We start from the raw sequence: 22,440 nt of genomic DNA on the forward strand, positions 1-22,440 counted from the left end.
AAAAGTTCATGATCCAGCCCCACATTCAAAAAGGTTGTACACCCCTACTTTAGGACATGTGCTGCAATGGGGAGGGGCATCGTAGTATAGTACGGTATAAAAAATTACAATCTTTTCACTGAGAACTCTAGCACTTTCCAGCACAAACTTGGACTTTCTCTCAAAGGGCTGTTTAGTTTGTTGCCACTCTTTTGTCATTACTGCAAACAAAATCCCAGATTTGGCTAAGATAACTTTTGCAAAATCTCTGTTTGCACATGCTCAGTAAAGACTTGAGTTTGTCAGCTGAATTCAATTAACTATGCTCCATCCTGGACCTGAAAAGGATGAGCAAGATTTTCCTAATAACTTATTCTTTTTGCTGTTGATAATGAACAGCACAACTAAAAACAAGGAGATTTTATCTTTCTGTGCCTTCACCATTCTCTGTGGATACCCAGATAGTCTTGAGGAGGAAAAGAAGTAATCAACTTGACTGAAACAAAGAAGAAAGAAGAGCTAGAGTGGGAAGAGTGGCAGCATAGAAGGGAAATTGGGAAATAAGAGCTTAGGATAGAAAACAGACTAGGAGCGAGGGTATGAAGGTATATTGGGCCTGGCTGGGAAAGGATACTGATCTAGCCTAGAGACAGTTTGTAGAGAGCATGGAAGAAGGCATCAGGGTTGAGGGATAGATAGGCAGAAAGGTCCATCTACATCATCATCATCAGTATCTCCTTCTTTCTCTTCATCTCAATATTGAATCGCTCTTAATTTTCCATTTTCTTTTCTAAACTTAATTTGTGATATATGAATACCAACTTCCCAGAAGTGGAAGTCTTTTAATATACTTCTGGTTTTTGAATGGATGATTCCCTAAACTGACCAATTCCATTCTGCACATGCAGTAGTGTATGGAAGCGTTAAAAGTTTCTGCCACTGTAACTGGGCTGCAGTTTAGACATATTCTTTCCACCATGATGAAGGAACAGTTTGTTTTGATTCATTTGCACTCCACATTGTGTTATGACTGAATCGGCTGCTTCCTGCTTAGCTACTTCTGCCAGAATTGTTTGTTTTATATCTTTTAAAGTTTGTAGAGATAAGGCTACAAGCTGAATCAAATTCACCAGCAAAAAGCTCATGGTCCTGGAAACATGGATCAAGAAGGTAGAAAGCAGTATGTTTGAGAGTTATTACTTGATTTTCCCACGCTACATTTTGTCTATAATTTTTTCTTTTCAGTTTTTGTAAGTGGACTTTATTCAGCATTCTTGAAAATATGTTTCTTAATGATCAGGAACTCATTCTCAGTGGGTGCCTCTACATGTGCCCCCAGCTGTACAGTTGTTACTATGCAGTCATTTAGTACTTGCAGCAGCCTGCAAATGTCTACGTAGTAACCCGTTACTACACAGGCCCAGTAGCACACAAGTCATTTTCAACCCACAAGTCCAAACCTGCGTTGAAGTAGCTCATCTACAGTGACATAGGATCTTACGTAGATGTGCCCAGTATCCGACAATGTAGAACTATCGTTTTCCATATTCTGAATGAACTGGGCAACAGGCTCAAGCACAAAAATGAATTTTTGAGTTTCTCATCCAAAAGACATCGTCATCAAGAATGTCAGTGAGGATATTTGGGAGCAATACCTGGCCACTTCTTCTTCAATAGCAGCCGACTTAAAGCACTTTCTTGCCTATCTGAAGATTTTTGAAAGATTTAATACGGGATGGCTTTTGAGCAGAACAAGGCTTACTCAGTGTGGATATAACTGAGTGCTGTACTAATTGATGCTGAAATATGAATGCTGGTACTTGTATTTTTTTGAAAAACTTGACAATGCTTTTTAGTTTTAATACACGTCATAAGAAAATTGTAAGAACTTCAACATCAGAAATGAAAAGCTGCATCACATGGGCAGCACATGCATAATCAGGCTGTGTGAAGCTTTGGTCCCTAATTCGATTCAGCGGAGATTTGGCTTGATTTGGTAGCTGGATCTCCAAATCTGAAACAAATCAGAGGACCCTTTAATCTCTTCAAATCGATTTGGAGAGATTCGGAGAGATTCAGTGATTTGGATGTAGATACAGCTTTAAGTATTTTTTCTACATACCTCTAGGTAGCAGGGGCTCTGAACGCTGTGGCGCTGGGGCAGATGCAGCGTTCCACAGAAGCACAGGAGACTCCCCAGTGCACTTGGCAGTAGACCCAGAAGTGGATCAGAAGCACTTCCAGGTCCACCAGGGAATGTGCAGGGACTCCCCCCCACACCCTCCCAGCTCAGGGACTAGTGCCTCCTGGGTTGAGGGGGGCACTCAGGGTCCCTCTGTAGCCAATTGCTGGGCTGGGCAGGGGTGCAGGGAGGCCCTCCAGTGCGTTCCCCAGCAGGCCCGGAAGTGGACTGGAAGTAGTTCTGGTCCACTTCCAGGTTCACTGCCAAGCATGCTGAAGAGCCCCCCACACTCCTGTGGGATGCTCCATCACCCCAGCACGACAATGATAACTAGCCACACTGCTACTTCAAGGTATGTAAAAAAAACTTTTAAAGCTGTACCTGAATTGCTGATTTGCCAAATCAGCATTGAATCATCAGATTCGGATTTGGCCGAATCAAACTGGAGACAGTGATCCAAATCAATGAATCGAATCACTGTCCCCGATTCAGGCTGGATCCAAATTTGAATTGAAAAGGGCCCGTTTCACACATCCCACATAACACAAAAGAGCAGAAGACAACCAGAACTTGCACTGAGCTGTAACAGCTTTTCCATGTACATTTTTACTGAAAAAAAAAAAAAAATCTATACATATGATTTTGGCTTTCTACAACTCTCCATAATCTTACAATATTGCCTGCACTTTTAATTCAACCAGTAGTCTTTAGTTTTGTTTCTAACAGCTACTCCAAGACTCCAGAGTTGAGTACTTCCCAGGAGCTTTACGGAGCACACTGCTAGATCATCTGGAGGGAGTAGGTGGCTCCTCCTACTCACAGCAATTGCTATGGATGCAAGGAAGCCCTGACTTCTGGACACTTCTGACCTACGTCACTGTGATGACTGCTTGGGTGCAGACAGAAAATGACAATTTTTGACTTATCTGCCCACAGAAAACAGTCTATAGCCATGACCAAACCAGTACACGGCTGCAGACAGCTTAAAAAATGGCAGATCGAGTGAAAATCTGAACCCTTATTGCATAAGGGGTGAGATGAAGATTTTCAAAACTTAGCATCTTCTATAAGTTCTGTCTGTGCTGCCTGCCAGCCTGTCACTGTTTTCAGAATGGGAAGGGGAAAGTGAGTTAAGTCTGTGGTTTTTCAGCTTCCACTCCAAGGTTGGGGGATGCTCCAATTCACCCACCCCAACCTCTAGAGCTGGCGGAGGAATCCCTAGAATGAGTTCCCTCTTCTCCCTTTCCCCCCTCCCATTCTGAAAACAGGGACAGGTTGGGGAAAAGGAGGGAAACCCATTGCTATTCCCATTGCTAGGGAAACCATCTGCAAGCTGGCAGCCAGTAGCTAGATTCTCCTCCCCTTGGAACCAAGAGTGAACTTCTGCTTGGTTTGCAGGATCACTGTAACTGAGAATACCTCCTGAAACATGTTCTCAGTTACAGTGGGGAGCTGCACTTCTGTCTGTGCCCCTTGTGTGCACCTTCATGCAGCCAGTTCCCTCTACTGGTTGTTACTGTTCCTATTTGGAGATGCCTGCAGTTACAGTTGATGGCCAGTGCGAGAACCTTGCCCATGTTGATGGTTTTGATTCCTCCCTCAGCACAGAGCAGCTTATCTGTAGTCCCAAGAGATCCCAGAACTTTCTGCTCAATCTCTTCTTTGGCTTGCCAAGCTGTCCATTTACCAGACTAGGAAGGTGATGCTGGCTGAAGGGGACCTTGGCACCTGTAGGACTGTCTTGATTTCTATCCATATGTATCTTCATGCAGAGTTTCACTGGGCAGCATCCAACAGCTCTTAAGATGCATTTGGGAAGCAATGGGCATTGGTCAATGCTTTGCCCTTGGGGTCCTCCCTGAGGACCCCTGTTATCAATTTATAATCTTCACTCCTGTGTCTGTTTTCTCATTGTTGTCCCAAGGAATCTTACTGTGCACTTAGTGGCCTCCTTCTAGATGCTGGGTGCATCCACATGAGATATTTACTGCAGTTGCCTAATTAGCTCTATAGTAAATACCTGGGCATCTACACACATGGCTCTCTTATATCGCAGGAAATTAATAAACTCTCCAGCAGGGTACTACTACTAAATACACATACTACTCTGCTGGGGAGCTATTTTGTACACAGCAACACATGTAGCTTCTGACCCAGCTGGCTGGAGCACAAAGGTGCTTTAGTGAGGCATCTGATTTCCAGCTAGCCCTGCACTGAAGCATCCTCCCAGCCAGCCCCTCTGCAGCACATTGAGCTGAGTCAGAACAGCCCCAGATTAGCAGGCTGATCCCCCTCCCTCCCAGTCCTCCAGCTAGCCAGGACTGCTCTGACCTGGTTCAACATGCTGTAATCCTGGGTGCATGCATAAATTCGGCACCCATGAGCAATAATCTGTGGCATGATATGCACCAGAATTTATTGCTGCACATTAATGTGCACATGTGGATGCAACCACTGTGTGGGATGTAAATCCTGGTGGGTTTGTTCCACTGTCACACCACAACATGTAGGCCTGCCAAAGTTACCATATGGCTTTATGGCTGGTGTTGGAAGGAAAAGGAAGCTGGAAAAGCTCAGAAGAGAGAAGCAGAGTAAGGAATGCCTATCCTAAGTGGATTGTGTTTGTGTATGTTTGTGTCCTGACTCCTAAGGACTGAGGGGTAAGGAGACCTCACTCCTGGCCTTGCTAACAGATAACATGGTAGGCTGCCAGCTATACAAGGGTGTTCTTGGCTTCATGGAATATATGATAATTTTTTACTCTGGTCAAATAATAGGCAATCAATTGATGAGTCAGTTGACATTATCTGATCTGTCAGTTGAATGGTTAGTCACTGCTAATAAAACCTACCCAGGTCCCTTCTCATGTCTTCCTGCTTATTCTCTCCAGGCAGCCCTGGGAGTTTCTCAGAATTCCCTGACCTAGAAGAAATTTGGCCACTTTTCCTAACTGCAAGGTGGATAAACCATTTGTAGCTTGAGCTTTTTGAAAACCCCCTGCCTTTCCTGTCTGTTCTGGCCTAGTAGCTCTCATGCTCGGGACTCAAGTCCTTCCAGACTTAAAAAGAAATCTTCTTTAAAAAGTTAGAAATACACTCTGAACTTTATTTTTATCTCTCTATCACTGGTTTCCTTCTTGTTTATTCTTTCTAGGTATTATCTATTAGATATTGCATGCTAGGCCATTAACTCTTTCCTATCTTTCCTATCTAGCATTTTCACACATCACACCAGGGGAGTACATCAAAGGCTTGGTAAGAAACTGTTCACCAGGGCATCCAAGGGGAAAACTAGGAGTAATGGCCACAAGCTCCTGAAAGGCTGATTCAGGCTCAACATTAGGAAAAATTGCTTCACAGTCAGGGTGTCCAGACCGTGGAATAAGCTCCCTCCAATGGTGGTGCAATCACCTACCCTGGAAATCTTCAAAAGGAGACTAGACAGTCACCTTGCTGGGATCACCTGACCCCCAGTTATCTTTCCTGCCTGGTGCAGGGGCTGCACCTGACGATCTTCCAAAGGTCCCTTCCAGCCTTACAATCTATGAATCTATAAACCCTATCAAGTGTTCTTATATGGGGAAAAAACAAACATGAGAAAACAATCATATGCACTTTCCTTCCCCCTCCCTCCCCCCAAATCTGCAAAATCATCCTGGACTATGAAAGCTAGATTTTCCTGCTTGTAAATGAGCATGGACAATAAAGCATCTTCAGGCAAAGTAGGTCAGCAATGCTTCTTTAAACTTTAATGGGCTTGGGAAGATATATCCCAGGTGCGTCAAACTCACTCCACCCCTGAGTCAGATTCAGACTGCAGGGCTTCCTGTGGTCTGGATCTGGACATGCCAGTGACAGTTGGGTGAGTGGTGATGATGGCAGGGTGAGTAGCAGTGAGGTGGGTGACGGCAGGGCAAGCAGGAGTGGCAGCCAAAGGGGTGAACACAGACATTGCTCATGCCTGGCCACCAATAGCCAACTCTAATTGGACTCCATGCCCCAGATTTCCTCAGCAGGCCCTGCCCCCAAATTCTCAGCCCGTCTGTGTTCCCCATGGACCACAAAACACAGTTCTCACATAATAAAAAAATATATATTTCAGTCACTGAAGTAAACAGACTTAACAATTTTAGCAAGTCTTAAAAAGGAAGTTACTGTTTGTATGGTGACTTCTCAAAACAGAATCACAATAAACATTTTTAACTGATTTTTCCTCTGGTAAAGGTGGGGAGCTGCTTGTCTATTGTGAGTTAGAAGGCTTCATTTTATTGATCACAATATAGGATGGGCAATATGATATACATTTTCTAAGATTATTTCACTAATCTTCTTCAACATCTCTGCTATAAGAGCTCAACCTCATTGTTGATTAATAATTTATACTTCAATATTTTTTCAAGATTGTCAACCAAAGTTTTAATTAATGCCAAATGTGGTGCTGAAGTGGGCCCTGGTCCAAAGGAAGAGAAAACTAATGTCCTGAACACTCATCAGATAATAATGTTTTCATTTATTGCCAACCTGGGATAGAGTCAAATCAATGACCAAGAAGTTAAAAGCTCTACAAAATAAATCTGAGCCAACCAGTCCCTAAATAAATGAACAACTTTTTTTTTTAACCTTTCTGTCTCACAGTTCTACAGTACCTCTACAATGAAATAAAAGAAATGCATAATTTCCAGCAACATTCAGCCTAACAACATGGACAAAAGAGCAAACTATAAATACAGAAAGAGCAATCACTTACTTGACGCCTGCTGAGAAGCTCACCACAGGAAAGAACAATCCATCAGTACCGAAGTTCTCAAACATTCCCTGTACAGGTTGTCCATTAATGCGGAATGAAATGCTGGGAACCCCTAAATCTAAGCAGCAGCTAACTACATCGTCAGATGCCAACAAATGCTGATTGACAGATGCTACCGCTCTGGATACTCGACCTAAAAAGAAAGCAGTTAGAGATAAAAAGACTTTAAACAATTTCCTGCATATAAGGAGTTAATGACAAAAGAACAACTATATTGCTTCAAAAATTCTGACACGCACTTATCTGAAACTTTAAATAATTTATTTTCCTTCAGTCACAAAAAGCATGACCTTGCCTTCATCTGCTTTGTGACTGTTTTTTTTTTAAGAAACAGACAGCTAGCTATATCCTTCAAACTGATAAGTGGCAGAACAGTGCATGAACTGAGCAAATCACTTGAGACCTCTGAAGCTGTTAGCAAGAAAGAATAGGATCATTTGAAGCAATGATTTCTCTTACTATGGGCTGATGCAAGAGTACTCAGGTACAGTAAAGGATGACCTTTGTCTTGATAAAGTCAACACTAACACACCCAAGTACTTATGTCTTATAGTTATTCACAAAGTGTCAGAGTATGTGATGCATCATAATTACCTTGATGGTATTCATAGGGATGCTGAGAACAAGTAAAGGTGTAAACAAAAAAGGGAGACATAAGCCCAGGCTAACAGCTCTCAACCATGAACAAAAAAAAAATCTTCCTCTAGAAGACTGCTATTTGTTTACTGCCCACTACAAATTTACTTGAAGCTTCCTCTGAAGGATTTGTATGAGAAGGACCAGTTATCTAATACGGTCAGGCAATTACTGCATTTCTGAGTAATTGCTCTAATCACTGTACTTGTTCAAATGATAAATAGCAATAGCATCAACCCTGTTGAAAAGTAATATCTCTGTGGCTCAGAGAGATAAGCACTACCTGGGAAAGGAGGGATCCTAGTTCTGACCCCTGCTTCTGTTGCTGTCTGTGCATTTTATCCAATGACTACAAAATGCAAAATCCAGAAGCAGGAACTGATACCACAACCTAGGAACCTCTCACTTCTAAAGCAATGCCCATCTCCTAAAATCAGAGACAGACTCCCTCTAACTTGCACTCCTTCTGGCTATCCCTGTTGGCAGCTGAGCAGGCTAGCTTCAATGGGGCTTGTGGCTCTGCCTAGTTCATTGCCTGGTGGTCAGGATAGGAATAAGGAAATGTGGGTTCAAGCCTCCTAAAGGTTAGAGGGACCTGGAAACTGGATTTCCCATATCCTGATCAAGTGAAGTAACCATTAGGCTAAAAGGTGGGAGGGCTCTCCTCCTTCATCATATTGTCCATCTACCTAATTTTTTTCTTAGCTCACACTTTCTGGGATTTACATACAATTTATGTACCTACCCAGGGAGATTCGGAGATTTGGGGAATCTCCTCTTCCCCTCCCCTGCTATGCCTTGTTATATTTATCTTTTGGAAGGGTCCCAGGTATGACCGAAAACTGCACCCTCCTGGGACTTGGGGTCATTGTGGTGGGACTGCTTGTGGCAGAAGAGCCCTTAGAAAGTGCCACCAGGGCCAAACCCCAGAGAAGAGCAAGTCTTGGGTACCATAAAACTCCAGTCTACACTGCCTTGTGGGTTACCCCTTGGCAGGAAAAGGCTATGGAAGCTGACCCAGAAATAAAAGTAAGGGCAAAGCTAGACTGTTGACCAGAATGGACAGCTACACCTGGCTCCCTCTGAAAAGTCTTCTCTGGTAGATCAGGAGGCTGAGAAGATATGCTCATCTCCTTGATAGTGAAGGCAGATGGCAAGAGCTGTGTGGACAGTGTAGGGCATCAGCTCAAGTGCTGCAGGACCTGATGGCCATCCACTGCATCCAGAACTGTCTTCAGATGTCTCAACCCTGTCATGCTACTAGATTTGGACAGGCCTAGATGAGAGAGTGAGGGTGACTCTCCACAACTTTCCTGCACTTAAAACCAACTCAGGTGCAAGTCATGACATCCCTGTGGCAATGGGTGAGCAGCAGAGCAGCAGGTGTGGATACATTGGGAGCCATAGCTACAGACCTGCACACAGGTGGCTCAGAGCATAGACTCACATTTCACTAGACTGAAGCAGCAGTGGAATTTGGCAGTCCCCTGGGTGACTGAGCAGCCCTATTTGAGATCACACTGCTCACCTTAATCCTGGTCGGCATACTGTGGCTGATGGGGATCCTGGTATAGTGGTTGAAAACCACACAAAAAGACAAAAAAGACAAATGTGACACCATTCACCATTGGTGCTTGGAATGTGTGCATGCAAGTGGACTGTACAACAGCAGATAGATGAGAAAGAAGAACAGCTCTAGTTGATAGACAACTGGCCAGATTCATCATTCAGATAGTGGCCCTGAGTGAAGCTTGCCTAGCTGAAGAGGGACAGCTAACTGAAAAAGGTGCTAGCTACCATGGGGTAGGGGTAGGGGAGGTTGCCAAATTCCAAAAGGGGGGGCCCCAAAGGGGGATTCAACTGCACCAATGTACACCATCTGGATCAGCCACCGGCTATTTATCAGTGAAGGTTGAGATGCACCAGATAATGCCCCAGACATCCTAGACCAGACATGCTTGGTCACTGATATTAACTCTGTCAGTATAACCTTCACATTTCACAACATCTCTTATTACATTAGAGAAAAAATTACTGTGGCACCAAATGAAAGTAATTTAAACTACTACTCATACTGTGCCTCTCATAATAAGAGTTTTAACAAAAACATATTTTCCTAAATAATAATTAGTTTCTTGCTGCATCATGTTTGTTCATGGGCCACAGCCAACACATGCATTTTACTTACTGAGCTTACTACTGAGGAAAAATAATGATGTATTAGGAATAACACCAGCAAATAGTAATATATCACAGCAATTCTTATGTTCCTATTTTCAAACTTATCTTTTATGAAAAGATTGATAATATTTTATATACTTAAACTAGTAGTAGATATAAGGACAGCAAACATAATTTCACTTCAGCTGCACATACAAAATATAAAAGTAATGTGTCACAAAGTAAGAAAGGTAACCAGATGACCCTTATTATACAAAGTTTGTGGTTTTTGTTTGAAATACAGCATGAATATGTTATACATTTGGCACAGGGCTCAGAGTGCTTAGAACTGAAAACAGAATTTTTACTGAACTCAGTGGGAGGTTTTATGCATGGAAGCAGTGAGGTACATCTCCCAGTATAGAAAAAGAAAAATGATTTGCCAAACAGTATTTAGAGAAGGGCACATTAATAAAAGAAAATATTTAGAATCCTGATTTCATTTATACTAGAAAAAAATTGAGAATTCCACCCATGTAAGGGATTCAAATTTGTCTCATTATAAAATAGTGTTTACTACACGTGACCTGGAGATTAATTTTAGGAATCTGTTATTTCTAAATACTTATTTTTAGAAAGCTACTGTAAAAAACAATAGCAACAAAATACTTACCAGACCACAAATGAAGGCCATCAAAACCATAAGAGAAGAGGTCATCACCAACACCATTGCCTCCCCATCCTTCACCACCTCCAGGATAAGGAGCATAGCCTGATGTAGAGGCCCAGCCAACTCGTAGATGAGTAGGTTCCGCCGTCAAAAATGGATCTACCTGATCGATTATTAGTTCAAAGTACCACTTCTTGTATTGTGCAGAGCCCTCAGCAACCCCCAAAAATATGTTTGGCCTTATACTAAAATAGAAAAGATACACCAGATAATACAAAATATAAATGTAATAATGCCATACTTTATGCTATTACACTTGATTATATAAACCCTGAGTTTAGGTGTGGAGAGCCTCCCCCACCTGTAAACCTCTGCTAAAATATTCTTTATGTTTTCTTTGGCTTTAGAAACTTTTTAAAAAATGCAAATTCTGAAGCAGCTCAACATGCCATTTATTTTATATATTAAATTTCATGAAAAACAAAACAACAAATTGCATCTGTTTGGCTGGTATAGAAATCTGAAGGATTGATCCACAAGGGAATCATAGCTTTGATTAAATGCAAATACTTCAATAGTATACTTATATTCTGTGTGTTCTTAGTCTGATCCAGTAGTGTCCTCTATAGGGCCTGATTATGTCAAGTCAGTCATACTTTTCCATATAAAATCAATGTTCTCCATCAGAAAACAAACTGATAGCCACACCACAGATTATAAGAATTGGATTTCTTTGAACACTGCTACACAGAAGCACCAAATCAAGAGAGACACCTGCAAAGTGCAGAAGCCACAATTTAAAAATTTTAGGCCAGATATCATAAGTAAGCTCTCCTTCAGAAAGACACTGTGTTGGATAGCAACCATGGCAAAAAGAGAGGCACATACTTTGGCAGGCTATAGTTATATCTAATTCGCTGTATTACTTTAAAAACAGAACACAATTAGTACATGAAGAAATAAAATTAGCATTTGTTAACTTTCTATAAAACCAATATTTTTTACTATCTTATAATACACTTCCATTGCATTTAATTTTACTTCTGTCCTTTCTTTTCAAGGGATCTGTTTGTTTGCAAAGTCCACTGACATGCTCAAAAAAAAAAAAAAAGAAAAGAAAAAAACACCACTCCCCCAAAACAAATGACTTTTAATTCTTTTTCCCTGTGAATTTTTCAGTTTCTATTCAAAGGCAGTTTGCAGATCATTTCTATAGGCTCTGGCAGACATTAAAACAATGGCATGATGGGATATGATCTCAGGTCCCAAAAACCACGTATCCTGCCATACACAACTAAATCACTATCATAGATCTGGCATCAGGCTGAATGCAGGACTACCCGACTACACACTCATATTAAAGGCACAATTGAAACCAGCCATAAAAATGTTCCATGAAAAATATTTGTAGAACATTGTTGTGGCTGGTTTCTTATGTTGTCACACAAGTACTTTCCTGACAGTGTGGAAGGTTACTATTTATGAAGCAATTAATAGGTTAATTGTATCCTATGTGTAACATCTACCATGGCCCTATGTTATTTTTAACATCATACTTTTAAATAAACAACATCTAAAGGTTCCTCTGGCCTTTATCTTTCTGTGACTAAGAAACACTGAAAAATTCTCAGAATAAAAAATGAAAAAGAGTGCCCTCTCAACTTAAACTAATAGTAAAGACCTGTTCATTTTCAAATATAGTAATAAACCATGCACAGTACCTCGTAACATCGTTAACTAAACGGGTTTGCAAAAGCAAATCTCTTCGAGGGAGCAGATTGTCACAGATCAAGTTTTGATTTGCACGCACGGCCACTCCATTACAGAGACAGAGAGAACATAGAACATCAAGAACCTAAAACAGGTCAGAGTGAAGTCAAGCAAATACTGTTTGCAGCACAATAACTATGCTTATTAAATTCAACTCCAAAGTATACAGGGAATAGGGAGGATACTCTCTGCAAACATTTAGTTTTAAAAAATTTTAAAAAATAGTTGGCTATATATGAAATGAAGGTAGTTTGTAATTGTGATAACAGGTATAAAAATGTGAAGATAAAGCCTTAATTCCTAAGGTCAGCTGAGAGCAAATTTCCCGCAAGTTTCCCAAGTCTGTTCAGCAAAAATACATGGGAGGTCAGTCACACCTCAGATTTGGAATTTAAAGACAGCCAGAGCCTAAACCTGGACATCTTTTGGAAACACTGTAAGAACTTTTTTTTTTGAGCAAGCTTTAGCAGGCAGGATTAAATTGTGGGGATTATTTGGAGCACTGGGAAGTTGGTTTGTTATTTTTTATTTCCTTTTAATATTTTATCTACCCTAGGCCTTTTTTTTTTTTAGGTAACAAATATTATTTTTTGTGTCTGCAAAACTAAATCAGAAATAACAAGAAATTTGCTTTCGTGTGAGAATTGTGGTACTTTCACTTCTAATACGTCCTGCCAGAAATGTCACAAAAATGTCCAGAAATGATCACAATGTGCCTGGTTTCAAATCTCATTACTAATTTGCAATATAGTGAAGATTCTTTAAGAATTTCGTTAAGGACTTGACAATCTTTTTGAACAAAGTGGGTGAGCCCTTGTTGGTGTGATTCTAAAATCATTAATGAATCTGCTTTGAAACCATGCTTTCAACGCACAAAATTAAAGAAAATCCACAAGGGATTGGAAATAATTTTCACAGAGATCTAATTTCAGCATATCATCTTCTGGTTCCACCTGGATCTAGAAGGGGGAGAACAATCCATCCAATAGAAAGATAATTGAGGAGAAAAATATTTTTATTTGTAATCAGTCAGGGTGTTGAGCAAAAAGTTTTATGGGGAGGGAATGGAATACTTTGGTGTAGTATAACAGAACAGCAGAGGGAACAGGGAAGTGCCTCGCTTTATCAGGTATGCTTTTCCTCTTTGTGTTTGTTATCTGACATTCTGCTTAATTCTCTAATTCAGAGTATGACCTCAAACCACAGGAAAATAAAGGAGATGATTTGAAAAATTATTCTCTCTGATCATTAAAATTTACACTGCTGAAGAAGCATAAAGGGGGCTGAGCATAAATGAGAATCAAGCACTATTTACAATGCATGTACTGCTTAAATTCAGTTTATGCATCTGCTGAGCATAATTCTCAAAAACTGCTTTTCAGCACATCCCTGAATATCAATTTTGTTTCAGACAAACACAAAGAACATTTTAAAAATCTCATGTGTGGCTAAAGCTGGGTTAATAGGATTCTTGACTTGATATTTCTGACTATAACAAAAAATGTCTAATCTAGCAGGAAACAAGACATTCTGTAACTAGAACAACAAATTCATTTTCACAGACTATGACAGATGCCCAGTCATTGACATTACAGATGGAAAAGACAAACTCTGTCATCTAGCTGTTTCTTCTGCTGGTACAAGATTGTTCCCTTCTGTACTTTTAACACCCATTACACAGTCTACATTTAGATGCTCCAACTGCAAGGGCTTCCATCATTTCTATTCCTCAACATAACAGATATTTCTGGCAGGAAGTACTCCTAATAATTAGCTTAAATTCCTATTATTTAATTTTATTACAAATTTCTATTTATATTCTCCTATTATATATTTCCTAAAGACCATGTTTTTTCCTTTCTGATATTTGTTTGATTATTGAACTTTCCTTAGTTATTGCTTAGGCAAGTTGTACCATACCAGACACTTCATCTTCCTTGTAAAAAAATAATTCAAGTCTCCCAAACATTTTGGCTCCTTTTATCTATTCCAGTTCATTAGCTTTTAGATAGTGTTTCCTAGATCCAAAGCAATATGCCAAAGGTAGTCATCAATATGAAGTGAACTGTTCCCTCCTATCTAACTCTGTTGATATTTTTTGCTGCCACTGAACACCCATGTCTAATTTACTTCTGATTAATACTTCAAAGAAAACTTGATTAATACTTTTAAGGATAAGCCTATGCGCAGAACACTGGGCACAGGCAGAAGTAACAATTTTTGCCTGAACTGTCCACAGAAATCAGTTTATAGTTGTGATCAAACACAAGTGTATAGCTGCAGACAGCTTAAAAAATAGGTGATCGGGTGAAAATCTGACTGCTCATGAGGGGTCAGATGAAGATGTTTCAAAACAGAGTGTCTTCTGTAACTTCTGTCTGTGTGCCAGCTTTGAGCTATTTCCAGAATGGAAGGTGGGGGGAAGGGAGTGGAGGGAGTTCTGTCTAGGGATTTTCAGCCCCCACTGGAGGGTGTCATAGGTGAACTGGAGCTCACCCCACCCTCCAACACCAACTGAAGAACCCCTAGAATGAGCTCCCTCTGCTCCCTTTCCACACTCCCATTCAGAAACAGGAACAGGCTAGGACAGAGGTGGTGCCATTGCCACGGAAAACTAGCTTCAGCCAGCAGCTAGATTCCCCTTTCCTCTGGAACCGAAAATGAACTTCTGTTTGTTCTAGGAGACTGTTCTAACTCAGAACGCTTCCTCCAAAGTCTTCTCAGTCACAGCGGGGACCTGCACTTCTGTCTGCACCCATTAGTATGACTTCTGTGCTTCCAGTTCAGGAGAATGTTGTGTGAATGTAATTTAATGTCAGACATATCCTAACTCTTTTCATTGCTACTATTTTTCCAGATTTCTTCCTCTATATATAGACTTAATTTTTACAACCCGACTCTCATTTCATTATATTCTTCTCCTATTTTTAATCTGTCTAGGCCATCCTGATTTATTTCTATTTTCATTATTCTCAATTTAGTATCATGTATTAATTGTATTAATGCTTTGTTTACTTTCTGTTGGAGATAATTCATTCCGATATTATAAAGGACTTTTCCCTGTGGTACCCCACTGCCCCTTTACTTCTATTTCTTTACCTTCCTACACTTATTGAGCAATAAGCTGTAATTTTGAATTATTTTAAAAGTAAGGGTCTGGGTAAGAGTAAGGTCCTTTTAAATGAAATGTCTACTTTTGAAAAAAAAAGATTTAAAAAATAAAGAATTTTTCAATATTCACTTTTTCAGAGTAACCTAGTTATGTAGTTGGGAAAAGCCCATTTATAACCATATACATTTTAACATTCTTATTGAATATTTTGCTATTTGAATATATACATTTTAATATATTCTTCTTTATTCTAGGGTAAGATTTTTATCTCAGTTACTCTGGTATAAATCCTAGATATCTTTCTTCAGTTCCGTGGGACAAAATCAGTATAAATGAGAAAAGAACCTGACTTTCTCATTACAAAAATCTCAGAATCCAATCAATGGGACTACTCATGTTAGTGGCAATTTTGCAGAATTTTGCTCTTTTTTGTTAGAAGTGTGGAGATCATAGGCAAACTGTTTCATGAGTAAACTTAAACCCCAAGCTATTCTACACTGGTAGACCCAGACTTCCACAGGAAGTACAGTCCCAAGGCCTTGGGTTACATCCATATGTGGCTTAATACATATTCAGACATGTAATATTCCCCATCTATATTCATAAAAAGTATAAATGGACTTAGTCATAGAAAATAAGTTCTCACATACTCTTTGACTTACTCTACACAAGAAAGCAATGATAGATCTCTCATATTTCTTTTTCTTCTTTACAAAGCAATGTGAGTCACATGCTCTTTAATTCTTTTAAGAACAATGTGTCACAGAGGTCACAGAGACTTTTTCAGTTTGTCATGTGTAAGTTACTGTTGAGATTATTGATGTCTTTTATATTTTCTCCATCATACCTTGTAATTGCGTCCATGCTTATCCAGCAATGAGATGATAGACTTGATATGTCCCTCAGCTATCAAATTTAAGGCCTCTGGGCTTTCAGTCAAGATGCAGTGCAACACCTCCAAAATACCTATATGAATTTCACAAAAATAATTTTGGCATTAAACAAAGGACAGAGCTTAATTTAAAAACCTGTGAAAGAAAAAATCATCCTAAGGGAAAAGAAATTCTAACTTCTCTTACTTAATATATTACATGCCTCCAGTCTGAAAAAGGATGAAAATATTTTCAAGAAGACATAAGGGCCAACTGTAATGTAAAAGAATCAGACTATAACAAGAAGTTAAACACAGCTGTAAACTGTGGGTTATTATTTTCTTGTAAGAAATCTGGGTTGAAAACATACAGACAATGCAAATTGAACTACTGCTCATCAGTGAGAAGCATTCTTATTACTAAGCAACATTTTATTATAATTGTATTATGTCATTTTAAACTATATTTCAAACTGTAAATTTTTTACGTTATCTAACGGTACCCAACACAACCAAAAATTAAGCTATTTGCAATACATTTGGCAGCTGCAAAACCGTTTGCTATTACGAATCATAGGATTCTACTAGACCTTATACATTATTTATTTCACATTTTTTAAACTGTGATGGCAAGCAAGCAAACCAACAAGAAACTAAAAAATACAAAAGAGAAAATGAAAAGGAAACTGGTAGTTTAAAATAAAATGTTTGTTAATAGACATTTTCTTTGCTTTATTAAAAACCTCATGTAATAAATTTCATGCAATAAACTTGCTTCCTTTCCTTATGCTTGTTATTTTCCAGGTGAAACTGTTATGATTTGCATAATGTAATGGCAACACTATAGTTATACAATTATCTCACCTGAGGAAGATTCTAATCTGTCCAATTTACTTATCAGCCAATCAAGGTTTCCTGAAAACTGGGTACAGTTGTTTCTGTTACCGCGGATGAGGGCAGCTGAAAAAAAATAGATATAACACAAGTGCCATTTTAAGATTTGTGTTAATCACTAATATTAAACAAATATTTTAATAAAGTTACTAAACAGAAACATAGCATAATCCTCTATATTTATACTCCTGCCAGAATTAAATACAAGTTTTAGGCATTTCATTACTAGCACCACCTTTTAGATTTTGTTTAAATCAGGTGACTTAGGATACTGGTAAGGCAACCCAGAGACTATCACTCTTATTTCCTAATTAAAATGAGGTATAAATCAGTAGTCACTAAATCTATTACCATGACGACTGTTTAACATGCTGTGTAAAATGAATCAGGATTTCAGGCTAGATCATTTAGGTATCTTAAACCAGGGCTTAAGTAGAATTGAAGTGCCTGTGTACAAAGTTTTGGTCCATAAAATCACTCATCTCTCATCTTGAGGTGTACTGATAGAGATTTTTGGGGCTGATACCGATAGCCATTTTTGAAGGAGGCAAATTGGCCAATACCAATCCAATTTTCAATATGTAGTCAGGTAGCTTGAAGAGCAGTGTGTGGCTGGTAAGTCCATTGTGGTGGAAGAGGTGGGGGAAGGGAAGGGGCATGGAGGGGCAGATCAAGGACTCTGCAGCGAAGGCCGGAGTGGGGCTGGGGCTAGGGCAGGTGCTGCCCAGTTGGGGTGGGGCAGGGTGTGGGATGGAATTTTTTAAGATGGTTTGTCTAGGGGGTGCAGAGCAGGGGGTGGCTCCTGCCACTCCCCCCACCATGGGGAGCATGTGCCCCTAGATCTGCATGTGGGGCAGGGTGTTGCTGTGGGCTGGGGCTGCACTGAGCTTTTCCCAGTGGGAACTGGGCCAGGCTGAACTTGGGGTGGTCAGCAGTGCCATTGTGAAGGGGACTATGAGGGAGCTACAGCCACCCCAAATTTTGCCATAGCCCTTCTCAACTCCCCCTCCCAGGGTCACCACCTGTTGTGCCCTGACTGCAGCCTGGCCCACCCCTGCCAGTAAGAACCCAGCATAGCCCTAGTCCTAGCCTGCAGTGGCAGCCTGTCCTGTCCCACACAGATTCAGAGGCACACGATCCCTGTGCTGTCCTGAACTGTGCGCACTGGCAGGAGTCACCCCCCCCGGGGGCCACTTGGACAAGCCACAGCTCTGTCCCTGCTCCATCCCAACTGGGAAGCCCCTGCCCCAGCTCCAGCCCCACTGCCTCCCTCACCATGAGGACCTCGATTTGCCCCCCTATGCCCCTTCCCTCCCCCTCCCCCTTTCACCACAACAGACTTACCAACTGGATACAACTCTCCAAACTTTTAGGCTGTGGTCCTTGCTGCCTACATGCTGGGCTGCAGCTGTGCACATGCACAGGGCATTTATTGGCCAAATTATTGGCCACATCAGGCAAAAAAAAAGCCAATTTCCAATACAGTCAATTTTCTTTATATTAGTGCACTGATATTAAACTGATGTATCAGTGCACCTCTAACTCTGAAGGTATCTAAATACATTAGCTGTCTCTTTGACTTTAAAGTTTTCTGGATTGTTTTTGGGTCTATAAACTACATCTGGTGCTAAGGAGAAGCCAGTTAGTGGGGCAACTGGAAAATGTCTAATTAGGGGGAAATTCCTTTTATAGCTTCAAATGAGAGAGAGTCAGAGACAGTCAATCATATGGAATACTGGATAGTCTGACTCAAGCATGCCCTACCACCCCAAGCATACTACCAATAAATGTTTCTATAGTGGCTTGTGAGAAGGATGCCACCAAAGCAGTGTCACCTTCATATCATAAACCAATCAGAATTAGCATCAATCTGCAATCCTGAAAATAAAAAAAATTGAGTATTGTATTTCAATTTCTTCCTCTTCCTACCTTGTCTCTCTTGTTTTGCTGGGGGCACTGCATAACTGATGTTCAGTCTACTCTCAACTGGGAACTAGAAATCAGACATTCCTCCAGGTAACTCCTCTAAGGGTGAAGTTACATTAGACCATACTAAGAACACTTTAAATGTGAGTGTCTGTATGTTAAAGCTCATTAACTCATGCTAAGTACTTTGAGATTTTCAGAAGGCAATGCCACTTCAGGCAAAGGTTAACTCATGCTTTCTAGTTCATGCTAGGGTATCTTTAGTCTTCTCCACAGAGGTACAATGAGCAATTTGGAGTCTTCCAGCATCTCAGGTTGCAGCACTCCCATCCTCCACCACCTAGTGCAAATGTCCTGGATCCTAGCTATGTCCCTGCTTGACAACTCTTTAGTGGCAAGTCAGAGGTGTGCAAGCAAAAAAAAAAAAGGAAGTATTAACCCATTAATATGTGACTACTCACAACAAGTTCTAAATTTAACATCAGTTAACTTTCCACAGAGTTAGTATGATCTAAGTGTAACATGCAATATCCTGCTTTTAAAGATGCTAGTAAGAGGTTGCAATCCACTTATTAGTTACGTTAGTGGACTATGGACCTTAGGCACCTTCATGTGATCCCATTCCATCCTAAATGACTCCCTGAAAAATTGCTAATAGAAAAAATTAAGTTTTTTTCTTCTTCTTCCTTCCTGCTTTACGGCCCAGGACTAAAGCTACTATTACAACATCTTACAAAAACAAATGCATTAATGAATTATCAGGGACTTGAACATGGTTCAAACTTCAGCACCTAAATCCACTTAGCTGACTATGTAAAATCTGGCCATAAACAGCTAATTTGTAATTGTGTGCAACAGTAACAGAAAACGTAACAACTTCCTTGCAGTTCGAACAGTAATTAAATAGTCTCCAAATATTTTTTACTAGAGCTTCTCAGTAGCCAACGGGATAAAACAGATAAATCAGAACTCTCTTGATAATGATACTGTGACAGAATATTCTCTATATCTAAACACACTCTTAATCCATCTGCTGCAGTATCCTATCTTAAGCAATTATATTTGGCAATATTTGATAATTCAAGGGAAGCAACCTTTCTTTAATACTATTTGCATATGACCAATGGGAGATGATCCATGAAAAAGAAACTATGCCTAAGTTTTACCATCTTCTCCAAAAAAATTATATGATGCACAGCACATACTTCCTCACAATCCAGCCAGTTTATCACCTCCACCCACAATACAAATCCCATACTCATAGGAAAGAGCAGGGGCCAAAGTAAGAGAGTATGTAATATCACAGAGGCAGTTAATCTACTTCTCCACTGACTCAGCTGGTGGAAATCTGCCCACTGTGGTCTCACCTATGATTAGTTTGTACTATTATCCACCATCTTAGTCATCTATTAACTGCAGTGCATGGTTAAGGGGTCTGTGCACTCTTCTTATCTCTCTCAGTTAGAGGATCCCATTTAGTTGCAAAGAGGTTTAATTTCAGGTTGAACAATGGCCTTTATCTCTATCTCTGTATTAAAATGGGTTATAGAATGGATTGCCATTACTGTTCAGCAACATTGAAGATTCATTATGTGTATTTACTTGGAAAGTTCAGAAGCAGTCAAGCTATTAGGTAACATTTATTTTTTCCTCACAGAAGACTTCACTGATTTGCTAGCACTTGGTCAAGCAAAGATAAAAAACAATTACTCTAACCATTGGCTCACGGAAGCCATTTGCCATAGATTTTTGTTATAAAATATATTTATTGACATAAAACTTCATTTTTATGTACCACAATAGAAAATATATGTATTACAAGGATTTTAAAGGTAAAATATAAGAATGAATACCAGGGGAGGCCCAATAGTGCTCCTACCAATTCTAAAGAGCTACAAAGAGTAAGAGTTTTGGGTATGTCCTTTGCTTCTTTCGTCTCTGTCTTCTCTCTTCTGTGAGAGTGTGGGATAGTGAAGAGGTCAAATGTTACTCATAACTTAATTTGGGCTAGGATTTCACCAAGGCAACATAGACTTCCAATTCCATCTGAGAAATCTCATCCTTCAGACTTCATCTAGCCATGTTGCTTTCACTTATAAAATCATTTATCTTGCTGTGGTCACTACTAACATTGCATTAAAATTTCATTATAGACATTTAAAACTCCAGAGAACCAGCTCCACCTGTAGAAGCAATTATGAATAACAGAGGTTCCCTTTAGTGTCTTATGTGAACACACATATTTCTAGCCATGTTGGCAGTGTGGAAAAAAATCATGTTTCAGGTGTGTGTGTTTGTGGGCGCGCGTGCAGGACAGGTTCCACGGGGAGAGGGAATTATTATTTAAAATCTTTCTAAGTTACAAGGTTTAGCTATCGAGATAGTTAAAAATAATCAGCGTTCTTAAAATCCTATGTTTTTATTTCTATCTTTATCATGCAAACCAATGTGATCTTTTATTTTTATGATTTCTTTTTAATTAATAATTATTTCTTATTTGCACACCATAGACAATTTTATAAAAAAAGAATGAAGCCATGGCATGTTGCACTGAACATCTTTCTATCCTTTTTAGCTATTGTGTTGTATTTTCCTACTGGATTTTATTCAATAGCCTCAGTTACCCCCAGTATAATTCAAGGGGATAATGGAAGAAAGTCTGTTTTGAATAAGTAATGTAGCTTACATGACAGAATTTATGCCACATAAAAGTCTTTTAATGTGAAAAAAACAGGAAACCATAAAATTCAGTTTTCATTTTCCTCTACAGCAGATTGCTTGACAACTCACCTAGCAATTTGTAAAGATGGTTTAGAATTTCTTTCCATGCTGTACCATTTACTTCTCTTGCAACTCCTACTAAATGAGCTGCACTGTTGTAATCATTTAAACGATCAATGCAGTTTAGAACAAGTGCCAGCATTCCCTAAAAAGGAGCAAAGGGGAGAAAAAAGTGTGTAAATGAAAAAGTATGCAGTGGTATTTTAACGCATTTTCTGAGATACACTAGAAGGTCAATATTGTCTGAAATGAACAGGGAGCTATTGAGCTTGATAACAGATTTTTGAACATGCATTCTATTTATCTAAGTTATAAATATCCTCTTTAGAACATGATCAAGCTCTGTTTGTCAGCTTGCCCGTAAGAGCTTAAGCTAAGCACAGTACAAGTCAAGGAATACACAGCATGACAGTCTCACACAGGTCTTCTTTATTTTTTTTATGAATGGAATCTGACTTGCATAAAAAAACCCTCTAGCTATAGCACTTTTCATTGACTAAAAATGTCAATTTTAGTTAAATATACTGGTACCATATATGGACCTGAAAAGATGCTACTTATGTTGATTAAAAAAGGGTGATATTTTGATAGCCAATAACGTGCTCTCAGGTCCAAATACTAGGAGAGATTTTTAACTGATGTTACATAGAGTC

General features: G+C 39.7%; 1 protein-coding gene across 1 annotated transcript in view; it reads right to left on the bottom strand.

Moving 5' to 3' along the window:
• RYR3 (ryanodine receptor 3) overlaps window positions 1-22,440 on the bottom strand; it is a 537,566-nt gene that overhangs the window by 312,455 nt on the left and 202,671 nt on the right. The window contains exons 14-19 of the mRNA XM_019551798.1: window positions 21,797-21,932; window positions 17,051-17,146; window positions 16,163-16,281; window positions 12,155-12,288; window positions 10,437-10,678; window positions 6,908-7,100 (exon numbers count right to left, since the gene is read on the bottom strand). Of these exons, the coding sequence (XP_019407343.1) occupies window positions 6,908-7,100; window positions 10,437-10,678; window positions 12,155-12,288; window positions 16,163-16,281; window positions 17,051-17,146; window positions 21,797-21,932 (920 nt within the window). The remainder of the gene's footprint in view (window positions 1-6,907; window positions 7,101-10,436; window positions 10,679-12,154; window positions 12,289-16,162; window positions 16,282-17,050; window positions 17,147-21,796; window positions 21,933-22,440) is intronic.

Source organism: Crocodylus porosus, unplaced genomic scaffold (assembly GCF_001723895.1).
Source record: "Crocodylus porosus isolate Cpor-Errol unplaced genomic scaffold, CroPor_comp1, whole genome shotgun sequence".
NCBI lineage: Eukaryota > Metazoa > Chordata > Crocodylia > Crocodylidae > Crocodylus > Crocodylus porosus.